This window comes from Pelodiscus sinensis, chromosome 3 (assembly GCF_049634645.1).
Source record: "Pelodiscus sinensis isolate JC-2024 chromosome 3, ASM4963464v1, whole genome shotgun sequence".
NCBI lineage: Eukaryota > Metazoa > Chordata > Testudines > Trionychidae > Pelodiscus > Pelodiscus sinensis.
Window position 1 is genome coordinate 12,739,712 of NC_134713.1, and position 12,640 is coordinate 12,752,351.

Here is a 12,640-nt window from a genome sequence, read left to right on the forward strand (position 1 = left end):
ACCTTCCCTCCGTGATCTGTACAAAACTTAGCTGCTAAGATTATCTTCCTGACCCATGGCGTTGATCAAAGCCCAGCCTCCCAAACCCTGGCTAGCCCTGCAACACTACATCAAGTTCCAGCTTCTTTTCCCCACTTTCCAAGCTCCCATCCCCAATGAGTTCCTCACTACTGGTCCATGAAGCATGCCAACTTCTTGCTTTCTCTATTTTGCCAATTGAATTCTCCATACCAGACCTGTTTTCCAGGCAGTCCCCTTTGCACACAGACAACTGAACTGAGATACAGGCAGACAAACATGGAGACAGTTCACACTTTTTGACTATCAGTAGAAACCCCTCTTCTATTCACCTTGTTATTTTTCTTAGGCTTTGTCTCTACTGATGAGTTAAAGCACTACTGAGGCAGCACCTTAACGTGACAGTGGTCATAGCACCAGCATTGGGGGGAATACCTCCCCTCGCACTCTAGGTACTCCAGGAGAGGAGTAGCTAACAGCTACCATTGGGAGCCTGTTTACACTGGTGCTTTAGAGCTCCATAACTTGCTGCGCTTTGTGTGTTGTTTGCTCCCCTCCACAAGTAAGTGACAACACTAAAGCGTAGACAAAGCCCTTAGATTGCAAAGCTCTTAGATTGCAGAAGATACCACACTGGGACTCCAGATGGACTGCAGCAATGGAAACTTGGAAATAATGAGGTTTCAGCAGGTGGATAAGTATCCCTTTGGAATTTAGCATGACTGGACGGCATCCCCTCACCAGCTTCTGGGATAAACATACAAAACATACAGGCTTCTCTTGAGCAATCCCATTATTACAGCAAGCAGGGTCTGGACTGAGCTGGGCTGATGAGTCAGTATTTGGGGGAAGAGGGGAGATACAAGGAGTGGGTGTCAACCAGAGAAACCATAGCCAGTGGTAGGCAAGGGAGAAAAGCAGAAAAATAAGAAAGGTCATAGTGGGACAGACACATGATTTATCTAGCTCAGTGTCCTGTTCTCCAAGAATGGCTAGTGCCAGCTGCTTCAGAGGAAACGAATAGAATGAGGCAATTATTGAGTGACGCACCCTGATTTCAACTTGAAAGAACTCAAGATCTCCTCATCTGACGAAATGGGTTTTGCCCATGAAAGCACAGCTTGTAATATGTATATTTATCTATCAGTCTCTAAAGTGCCACAGGACTACACGTTTTGATACCAAAGTTAATGTTTCTGCAAATCCATATCTGAATTCCTTCAGAAAGCTTGGGTGAATATTCCTGGTGACTTTGTTATTGTTCAATTTATTATTAATTATCTCCTGTCCTCTCTTGACACCTCAGTCTGGAACAATTCCTCATATCTGTCACCTAAGAAGACTGGCCATCCTCTACAATGAAGACTGATGCAAAGAATTCATTTTGCTTTTCTGTAACGGCCTTATTTTCTTCCAGTGCTCTTTCAGCACCTTGATTGTCCAAGTGAGTGCTTGGCAGTCTTCTTGCTTCTGCTGTACATACAAAAATTAACAGCAGAAATATCTTTTGCGAATTGCCCTTTGGCTTCTTTTTTGGCCTGCCTAATTATAGCTGTACACGTGACTTTCCAGAGTTTACACTCCCTCCTATTTTCCTTACTAGGTTCAGAATTCAAAGTGTTAAAAGATGCCTTTTTGCCTCTAGCCACCTCTTTTACCCTGCTGTTTTGGTCCCCTTGCTGCTTTTGATTATCATCATTTTGGGTATGTATTTAGTTTGAATGTTTATTATGGTGTTTTCAAAATAGTTTCCATGCAGCTTGCAGACAGTTCAGTTTTGTAATTGGTCTTTTCAATTTTCTGTTTAACTAGCTCTCTCAGTTTTGGGTAATTCCCCTTTTCTGAAGTAAAAGGTTACTGTGGTGCGTTTGGCATTTTTTGCCCTACAACGATGTTAAAATTTAATTACACTAGGGTCACAAGGACTTGGTGGTTCTGCTATATGCACTTCTCAGACTAGATCCTATGCACCACTGAGGACCAAATCAAGAATGTATCTGTCCCTGTGAGTTCCAGGAATAATTGCTCCAAAAAGCAGTTACTAGTGGTATCTAGCAATTGTAGTATGGCATCTTGGCCTGAGATGACATGTTCCCAGTCAATATGGGATAACTGGCCCAGTCAATATTAGGGCCCTACCAAATTCACAGTCCACTTTGGTCAATTTCTCAGTCATAACATTTTAAAAAATCGTAAATGTAATGAATTCAGCTATTGAAATTTCAAATTTCTTGGTGTTGCTACGGTAGGGGCCCTGATCCAAGAAGAAGTCATGAGGGGGGAGGAGGCTGCATGGTTTTCGTAAGGGGGCGGGGAATACAGTACTGCTACCCTCACTTCTGCACTGTTGCCCATGGTTCTGGCTTCAGAGCTAGGCAGGCTCATCGGCTAACTGTTTATACTATCACGTCCATATACAGAGAAAGGGGAGGTGATAAATCAAAACAAGCAGCAAAATCTTTCATGCTCCTATTGCCACGTGAGTGTAGGATGGAAGGGAAACAAACAACAAGGGGAAGAAGCTGGAGGGAATTGTGTAGCCTAAGGAAGAATATTTAGTGAGAATCTGGAACATATGTTGAAGATTTGTCTTGCCATGATGGACAGAGCAAAGCAGAAGCTTACTTCTCACTCACTAAACATGTCTGTAGATCAATGCCATCTGCAACCAATAAAGACCCAGATATATTTTTAATGCAGAAGAGGCCTGGAGGTGTTCTGCATGTGATTAACAGAAAAAGCAAGGCACATTACTCCTTGAATACCTGTTGCATTCCCCCCGCAGCTAGTTTCTCAGCGGCTATAACTCACCATGCCCATTGCAGTAGTAGATCCACTTCTCTCTGTTCTGAGTCGGAGTAACGGATTTTTTCAGACCAGCCTTCTCCACAATAGCACTGGGATCTTGCCGAGGACCTTTCTTCAGTGTCCGTGAGCTTTTACGAACACTGCACACAACTATCACCACGAGAACTAGCAGCAGAAACAAGACAATCATCCATGGTAAGTGCTCATTGATATCAAAATGCTTGTGAGCGTTCTGGCGCGGCAGGCCTCTCTTGGGGGGCATGTAGGGAATGCTCGACTTTTCACCGCTTGTCATCTCCAATGCTGGTTGTTGTTTCAGAACTGACGGGCTGTGTTTGTGATAATGATTTTGCTGGTGATGTGTAGCCCTGGAGTTTGAGATGGTCATATTGAAATTATCTGTCCCATTCTCTGAGGTTTCATTGTAAAAGTCTGTTGGTTCTATCGTGCCATTGTACACATTTGGTCTAGGAGAGGCAGCAAAGCTGGAAACTGAAGAGTTGACACCTGTGAACAACAGAGAAACTTGAGGTCCATGAAGGTTCTGTTTATTTTTAAAAAATCTTAAGCCACACAAGGACACCAAAATTGGCATAGTCATCTTGTGCTTCCTTTCAAGGTCCACACTTCGAGGGCTATATACTTGTGTAGGATAGTGAGGTTCAGTTTTAACGACATAAGATGCAAACTTATGTTATTTCTTACACACTAGCTTGCTCAACTTATCTCTAATTACTCTGGCTTAGTGTGTGTTAGACATTGGATTTGTGAAAACTCCTCAGCAAAGACTGCTGGGTGATTAGAGGGATGTTGTCACCTTATATTCAACCCCAAGTTTTAGATTTTTTAAAAAACTGAAGCACACATTCTTTACAGAGCTTCGGGTCAACAGGAAAGCTGTCAAACCACTAAAAGCACTCTCCCGTGCTGTTTGTAACCCAAATATTGCAGAAGTCACAAACTGAAACTAGCTTAACAGATTTTGGTAAGAGAAATACAGAAAGCAAAACCAACGTAAGTAGCTGCTGGAAAATTATCCAGTTCAGGAGCCTAGTTGTTCTTAGGAGAGGCTTGAGGTCCTTTGGCCACAAAGTATGACTTAAGTTCAATGTGTTCCTTGAAAGTTTATTTTCACCACTCATGAATAGATTTATGTATTAGTGACTGTCCTGAATTTTTAGTCAATCTTATGAATTAAAAGCCTTGCAAAAGAATAGCACAGACTAGCATAGCAGGGACTGTAGCCTAGTAAAGTACTCACAAGGCTAGGCTAGTAGTCCTGAGAGTGTTTCTATTCCAGCCCTGCCAGGTTGTAACTTTTTGTAGCCATTTAATCTGTGCCTCAGTTTGTCAATTGGATATGAAACTTGTCCACATTAGAGAGCTACAAATTAAGACTATTATATATAGTAATAGCTAAGGAATCAGCTGGAGAGAAAATGTAAACGTAACAGACAAGGTTTGAGTAACTAGAAATTTGGTGTGCCACAATGTGAGAATGCCTAATTTGAGACCCGTTAATACGACATAATTTACAGGCAGCAATGAACACCCATTCTCTATAGATCAGGTCCCTTTAAGGTATCTCAAATTGAACACCCCAAAATATATTTCAGTGAGAAGTCTCAGCTAAGTGTAGTATTTTTGTACAATGCTTAGCTTTACTCTAACTCACTAAGGAATTATTTTCAGGCGCTTTACATAGTCAAAACGGGAGCTGATAGCGATTGGAAGCTTTCTGTATTTCTGATCGTGTTAAAGAAAACAGAGTTTGAGATCCAATGGAAATTTTCCCCACCTGCAATGGCTTACGGAAACCTTAACTATAAAAATTAAAGAGATTTAATACAAGGATGTTTCACTCCAGACTTAAGAGAAAAACACAAAACTCGATTTAAGATAGGCCACAATGATATATTTAAAAAAAAAAAAAAAAAAAAAAAACCACACTACTGGAGGTAAGACTGGAGTTCTAGGGAGTTAGTTTCACGCTTCCAGCTCTCCTGCAGAAACCACTATTGGAACAAGATCCTCCGTGTCCTAGCTTGATGGTGTAGTACACAGGGGAGTAAACTCCCTTCTTAAATGGGTTTCCAAACTGTGTTTGCCTTACAGAGCAGCAGCGCAGTTTGAGCCTGTCAATGGTGCAAGAGCCCCTTTAACAGCATCCAAGAGCCTAGAGTTCTGCATCTGAATCCCCACTTTACTGCATCAACAAGACAGGCTTAAACAACAACTCTCTTTGGGGAGGAGGGGAGGGTGGAAATCTACCTTCAGGAACGTAAGTGGTAGATGGAACTTCATAGTTTACATCCTCCTCTTCTGGGCTCACTGAAGACATAACTGCATTAGGAAGGGATGATGGAAACCCACAGATGTTGTCGCTTGCCTTTGTTCCTGGCTTTATCACCACCATATTCTTCCTCGAGCAGTTAGTGAACGTTCTGCATCTCATCACACTGGAAGGCACATCAGAAAAGGTACCACGAGGGCAAGGTTTACATCTAACATCTTCAGTCTCCGTTCCTTTTTTCCGCACACCCCAGCCAACTGAGCAGACTGAATAAGGGACGCAGGTGTCATTCAACTGAAATGTACTGGACGGGCAAGTGCACTCGCGGTCAGTCAAGGCAGTACAGGGTGTTTTCTCCACCATTGGCAGCTCGCAAGGTTTCCGACAGATGTGGCATCTCTCTATACCATTCTCATGCTTCGTAAAGGTCTCCTCTGCACAAGGGCTACACTCTCTTAAGGTTGTTTTTGTACAGTGCTTAGACACATAGGTTCCTGCTGGACATTTGTCACAGGTCAGCTCTTTGTTAGTGGCACGGTCAATGTGGTGATATTTGCCAGAGGAGAGGCTTATGGCATTCTGTTCAGGAGTCAGCTTTGACTGAGCACCAGTAGTGCCAAGAAACACAAGCACCTGAAAGAGAGCAAAATGCAAGATATTAACCTCAGACCCATCCCGTCACCAACATGTATTTGGTTAACAATGGACAGTCATCCAAGGTAACATCCCATTCCCTGTACAGTACTGAGATGAGCCCAGCTGTCCCTAGCAATTGAGGGCAGACCAGAGAATTGGGAGGCCAGGATAAAATTCTAGCATTTAGAGGAGAAGTAGCCAGCTTGACTAGTAGTTTAACAGAAGGGGTGCAGAGGAGAGAATGGATTCTGAAGATGTACAGGATCTGAGGAAGTGGGTCTGGCCCACGAAAGCTCATCATCTAATAAACCATCTTGTTAGTCTTTAAAGTGCTACATTGTCCTGCATTTTGCTTCAGGATTTAGCTAGTAACTGGATGCAACAAGGAATGGGCTTCAAATTCTGAGGAGAATGTGCTCATAATATCTTATATTTAGTCTATCTGAACAGCAGTGTACTACTTTCCTGTCCTTGAAGGGATTACAACCTAAATAAGACTAGATGACCTGCAAGCTATTAATGCTCAAGACAGAGGAATCCACATTAGTTTTACATTTTAAAAGGTAAGAGTTTCAACTAAGGCTTGCGCTACATTGAGTTGGGCTGACAGCCATGGCAGTCAGGAATGTGCAAAAACCCCAGCACCCTCCCAACCCTCATCCACACAGCTATGCTACCGTAACGCCCAGTGCAGACACAGCACGACAGAAGAGAGATTCCATCAACACAGCACACTTTGGGGACAGACAAACTCTTCTGTCAGCATGCACTGTACCCCTGCTCTATGCGAGGATATTGTGCCAAGCACGGGGATGGAGAAGTTTTGCAAACCGATCAACAATTGGGCCTGAGATTTACATTAATTCATATGCAAGACAGACAGAACTCCACACGGAAGTGTTTTATAATTGGATTATGGTATTACACTTTTCATGCTATGGAATATGACGCATGCTAGATAATAGGGTTTTGTTTACATATACTGCTATATTCATGTTTTAGCCCCATAATCTACTATATTAAAGGCATTTCACTAAGATATCTTTCCGACTGTTCTAAATGCATTAACATGAATTTTTTTTTGTTTAAGAAGGGATGAAAAATGTGATGGTTTATATTGTTAATCATGCCCTTTGTCTTGCTGTAATCCAGTTCTACTGCATTAGGGTCATGGGTTCAATTCCCCATCCCAGGTCTCTGAGCTGACAAAGATTTTAAGGCACTGGAATGCCATGCAAGCAAACTTGGATTTGATTTTGGCTATACAGAGATTATTGAAGAGTGATTCACACTTACTTTCTCTGTGTGTCCAGGATTTCCTGCTCTACCCACCGCCACCATTTGGTACCCCAGCTTTCAGTCTTCAAGTGCAAACAAGTATATCAAATCTCCTCTAGATTTCGCATAAGATACCAATGTTCCCTCTCGTCTTTTCCAACCATGTATGGAATAAACGTTATGTACACCAAGGCATGTGCAAATGTGCACCACCAACAGCAACCCAAAACCTAGCTGTGGATGTTCTGCTAATCAGCTGAGCAGGATTTGAATTTCTCCTGAGCAGATGCATAAGCTAGGGATATAAGCGACTAATCAACTACCCAATGTGCAAAAGCTTATTGGACAGCCGACACAGTAGTTGACCAGTTGCTCCCCGCCCCCCACCACTGCTGCTTCTATCAGAAAGAGGTAGGTAGCAAGGGAGGGGGAAGAGGTGGAGGTTCTGGGGGGAAGCCGGTTTCACCCAGCTCCAGCTCCGTGGGACGGAACAAAGGTGCAGGCGGCGTTCCACCTTTGAAATGCACAAGAGTCCCTGCTGGGGCTCTTGTACATTTCAAAGGCAGAATGGTGAGCAGCGCTTCTACTTTTGAAATGTAGCAACAGCCGGGCAGGCTCTTACTACATTTCAAAGTGGAAGCGTCCTTATTGATTAATCAAATAGTTGATGGAAATTCCACCCAACTATTCAATTAGTTGATTAATAGCACAAGTACACAGCTTACAGGGAATACCAGTGCCAATGGAATTAAAAAAAAGCCAAATTACAACACAAAGAGTATCAGTGGGGACGGCTGATGCAACACCATCCCCCAATGCATAGTAACGTGATATAAGCAGAGTTCTTGAAGACAATATTCATATAGTTACAACAGAAATGTTTCATAAATAAATCAAAATAAAAATTCCTTTAGAAGAGTGGATTTCAACCTCTCAATCTATTGATCCTAAACATTTTCAAATGGAAGCATGCCCCCCCCCCCCCCCCCCCCCCCTTTGGAAACCTTAGAAACAGAGTACAGACTTTCAGGGGTCTGCAGACCGCAGGCTGAAAGCCACTCCTTTAGAAATCGAGTTTGGAAGTTCAGTTATTACACTGATGAAAGATTTAAATTAAATGCCGAAAGGAATACTGGGATGGAGACTAATAAAGCCCATGTATTTTAATCTGCCATCTGAGTTCATACATCACTTTGCTGCACTATATGGTTACTTGTTCTTGCTTTGCTACCTATTCTGGGAAATCAGCCAAGGAGAATACATTTAAAACTCAACAAACATGACTCTGCAAAAATGATATCAGAGTAACAGCAAATTACACTGCATCATTTTTGGTGCAGTCTCCGGCTTCCTGGAAAAATATGCTCAGCCTAGCACACTTACATTTCCCCGGGTAAATAATTTATGGCCAAGGATTTGAACAAAACACATAATATTTTATAAAGTAGTAATTACTTGTGTACAGAAGTTGATGAGCTGACCTGCCAATTACTGTGCATCAAATTACTGTTCTGACAGTAAACAAAGGTTACATTAAAAAAAAAAAAAAAAAAAAAAAAAGTGTCTCCCCTCCTCCTTGGTACAGAAATGAAAAGTAAGTGTCTTGCTACAGAAAGGGAAACATCACACTTGGATCTGGCCCTCACACAACACTTAGGCTGACTTAGCTAAGTAACTCATGAGTGTGAAAAACTCACACCCGAAACCATTCTGACCTAAACCAAGGTACAAATACCACTAAGTCAATGGAAGAATTCCTCTATCAATCTAGCTACTGCCTTTCAAGGGGATGGATTAACTACCATGACAGAAAACCCCTCCCAAGGCTGTACAAGTGCCTATGCTACAACATGACATTGGCACAGCTGCGGTGCTGTAGCCCTGCTGTATTGCCTCTAGAGAAAATAAGCCCTCGGGGTATGTCGACACTATGGAGACCATAAACACAGCCTGCAAGGGGTTTTATCTGTTGGGGAAGGAATACCTTCTCCTTACAGCTCAACTGGTCCAACCAATATTGATCTGCCTTTGATTTGCTGACCCTCTTCCCCTTGGAGGGAAAACGTCTGCTTAGCTTTCTGATTCTGTATTTATTTACTGGGTTTTACAATCTAGCTCATCTAGGGAAGAGATTAGGGCCAGGCAAGTGGTACCAGACAGTCATTGACTTGTTCCCCAGAGAAGCAGATGGGCTGGAGTATTACCCAGAGAAGAGAGGGAATAGGGTAAAGATTTCAGACACACACAAAATAATACTGTCCCTTTTAAGAGAGGGATCAAAAAAGCATAGGTCCCAGCTGCAAATGCTTCCAAGGGCTTTTCTACAGCACTCAGAACTCTGCTGCCCAGCACGAGGGGGCAGAATATGGGGAGGCAGCAGATAGAGAGGGGTTCAGTGAATTTCTTGAGATGGGTGAAGATACACGAATATGAACTAAAGGTGGAAGCGGCAAAAAAAAATAGGCTTCCAGATCTCCACAGAACAGAATCACATTAATGGGAGTAGAGCGGCAGAAGGAGAGTCCTGGAGACAGGACCGATTCCTCTGCCGGGCTAAAAATGTGGCTGGAAAGGTTGACAGTGTTGCTAGGTCAGTTGAAAGTACCGGGAATTAAAGATCCTGAGGCGTGTAGGAGTTTGGAGAGTTTATTGTCCTTTTTCTTCTGATGAACGGTGAAATAATCCTTGTAGGTGGCTTGTTGGGTTTTAGTAAAGTCTACCCAAGAGGAAGCGTATGTGGAACCTTGGGTTTTTAGGGGAGTCTCTAGTATTGAGAGCGCCTCCTTGATTTTCTTCTGTTTGTTGTATAGTATGCACAGGGTTCGACAAATAATGTAATCTACTCACCCGTGGCGAGTAGTTTACAACCCGGAAGAGCCGGCACGGAGCAATCTGCGCATGCGCAGAACCGCGCGGCTGGCGAGCAGGGCTCGCCACTGCTTGGCAAACCTTGAGTATGCAGATTAGGTGGTTCCCCTCAGGAACCACATAAAACAAGAGGGGCACTGAGGGCATGATGGAGGTAATTATGTCCTTTAAACTCTCTGGTAGGAATGGTAGGAATAGAAAGGAGAAGTGTTTCAAAATATTGGTTTATTAAAGATATTGAAAGGCAACTCAGCAAAGCAGATTGAGTGGACTGAAAAGAGGGGTTTTTAAAATAGAAAAAAAAAAAACCTTAGTATTTTCCATGCTAGAGTTTCCCGGACTTAGCCCAACTTCAGAGTCATGTTAACAACCTGCCAGGATTCCAGGGAAACAATTCTCATTGAACCATAGCAGAATACACGTGCTGCCCCGATAACATGTGGGGAAGGAGTGGATTGGAGAAGGCTGCTCAGATCAAGGTAGGACACTGAATTCTGGGATTTACAGTTTATAGGGATTTGACATCCACACCTGTTTTATAACATGAGGCTGCTGCAGGCCACTGCTGGCTCACTCTTCCGATTTCATGACCATACACGTAACTTACTAAGCTTCTAAAAATGATATACAATCCTACTTAAAATATATTTCACACAACCCTTCACAATCAACTGCACAGTTACATACACAGAGACAACTTCTGTTTCCTAAGCCATTTGGATCCTTTAACATTTTTACTCTTCTCCTCACTGTGGTAATGGTCTGGAACGCACTCCCATAATTAAACCCAAATGAATTGACACTGGTGATTTCCAGTAGGAGTTACATTGGGACAACAGGATAGAATTTGGCTCAGAGTCATTTTGGAACAGCTTGTAGTTCAACTATATAGGAACGATATCATATCAGCAGCCTCAGATGGGTAGCACTGTTAGTCTTTGTTGATGCCTCTATACTGTACCCCTTAGCTCGAAATAAGCTATGCAATTTGAGCTACGCAAATTGCAGAGTTTATTTCAAGTTAATTTTGAAATAGAGAGCTACTCCGAAATGTCCCTTAACCCTCTTGGATCCTAGGGCTGTTGCTACACTTCAAAGGCAGAGGCGCCCTATCGACTAATCGAATAATCAATTACCTGATACTCAACATCCTCAATTCACACCTTCTATGATTGGGTTGGATGTTAATGGGATTAGGTGAACTCTCAGGGTGCCTCTAGACAGCGGTGCTATTTCAGAATACTTCCGGTATCACAAAATACCATTTTCCACATCCTGACAGCTTGCCCGTTATTTTGAAATAAGAAGCGTGCTATTCTGACATCCCTGTAAACCTCGTTCCATGAGGATTAAAGGACATTTCAGAATAGCTCTCTATTTCAAAATTAACTTTAAATAAACTGCAATTTGCGTTTCCCAATCTATGCATTTGCTTATCGGATAATCGACTAGTCCTTCACATTCCTAGGCTGAACAACAAACCAGAGCAGGTTTAAAAAAAAAAAAAAAATCAGGATTTTGTGACCCTTCGAGGCAAGTTCAGATACACTAGGGAAAGATAAGCTGAAGACACTATAGATAATATTCATGAGATTCGTGCAGAATATACACATCTTTGATCTTAAGGGTAATTAGAGTTACAGGATATAGACATACACACTGCCGTCATTGATCTTTTATTAACAGGAACGGACCTAGTTTATTAGCCCCTTTTACCATCTCTTTGATGCCCACACACAAGTGAATGGTCTTGATTACAGTTGCACGTTATGCTGAATGACCAGCAATTGCTTTTTGTAAAGGAGCACAACTGAATTATTTTTACATGCACAGCAAATAGAAATGATAACTTCAAAGAGTGGGTCCTTGTGGGCTCCACAATGAGGAGTCTTCTGACACATGCGCTCAGAACACTTGGCAGCTGGTTTCAGCTATAAAAGAAAAACCTCCTGCTTGAACCTGCCATCTCAATCTGCTGAACTTTTACAGGGGAAGTTTGAGCCACTGGATGGAGCTCCCCAATTCATTACTTGGGATGCCCTGAAAGATTAACGGAAAGACTAGCAGATTCTACATCTAAGCTGACATTTGGACACCAGTCTTTTGGATGAACCAGAGAGACCTATTACAAACTGGCAGATTTAACAATTATATATTGATTTCCGAGTTTGCAGTTCAGGATAATATCATTTCAGCCCCTTAACTGTCTTTTTGGTGTTAACTTTTAGTTTGTAGTTAATAGAGGACTGGCTACTGGCATGGTTTTGGGGTAAGATCTGATGCATATTTTGATCTGGAGAGTGTGTCTGGTTCTATGTGATTCTGGTTTCAATAATCATTCATCACAGAAATCTAGTTTGTCTGGGTAATGCATGAGCAGCTACAGGCCCGGAGACGTTCTGTGGCCTCATAATAACCAGTCCAGTATTTTCAAAGCACACACTTACTGCTGCGGTGGTGAAATCTAATGATATACCACTAATTTGGGAATATGTGCCCTATATTTTGGCAGTCTGACCTGAGATAGGCACTCTTTGTTGTGTTCCATACCAGGCAGTGTGACAGATCTCCTCTCCCAAAATTTAAGTGCCACTTCAAACAATGGGGGGGGAGGGGTGTCCCCAAAACTAAGTCTTGAAGAAGTATCCATGTGAGGAAAGGCAACAAAAACAACTGCGTTCCAAGCAAGATAGTTAAAAAAAATGCTTATCATTTTTTTCCCCTCGCAGTGTTAGGAAA

At 42.4% G+C, this 12,640-nt stretch overlaps 1 protein-coding gene across 1 annotated transcript in view; it reads right to left on the reverse strand.

The window, feature by feature from the left end:
• TNFRSF21 (TNF receptor superfamily member 21) overlaps positions 1-12,640 on the reverse strand; it is a 70,773-nt gene that overhangs the window by 42,702 nt on the left and 15,431 nt on the right. Inside the window, exons 2-3 of the mRNA XM_075923388.1 lie at positions 5,098-5,752; positions 2,830-3,333 (exon numbers count right to left, since the gene is read on the reverse strand). Of these exons, the coding sequence (XP_075779503.1) occupies positions 2,830-3,333; positions 5,098-5,752 (1,159 nt within the window). The remainder of the gene's footprint in view (positions 1-2,829; positions 3,334-5,097; positions 5,753-12,640) is intronic.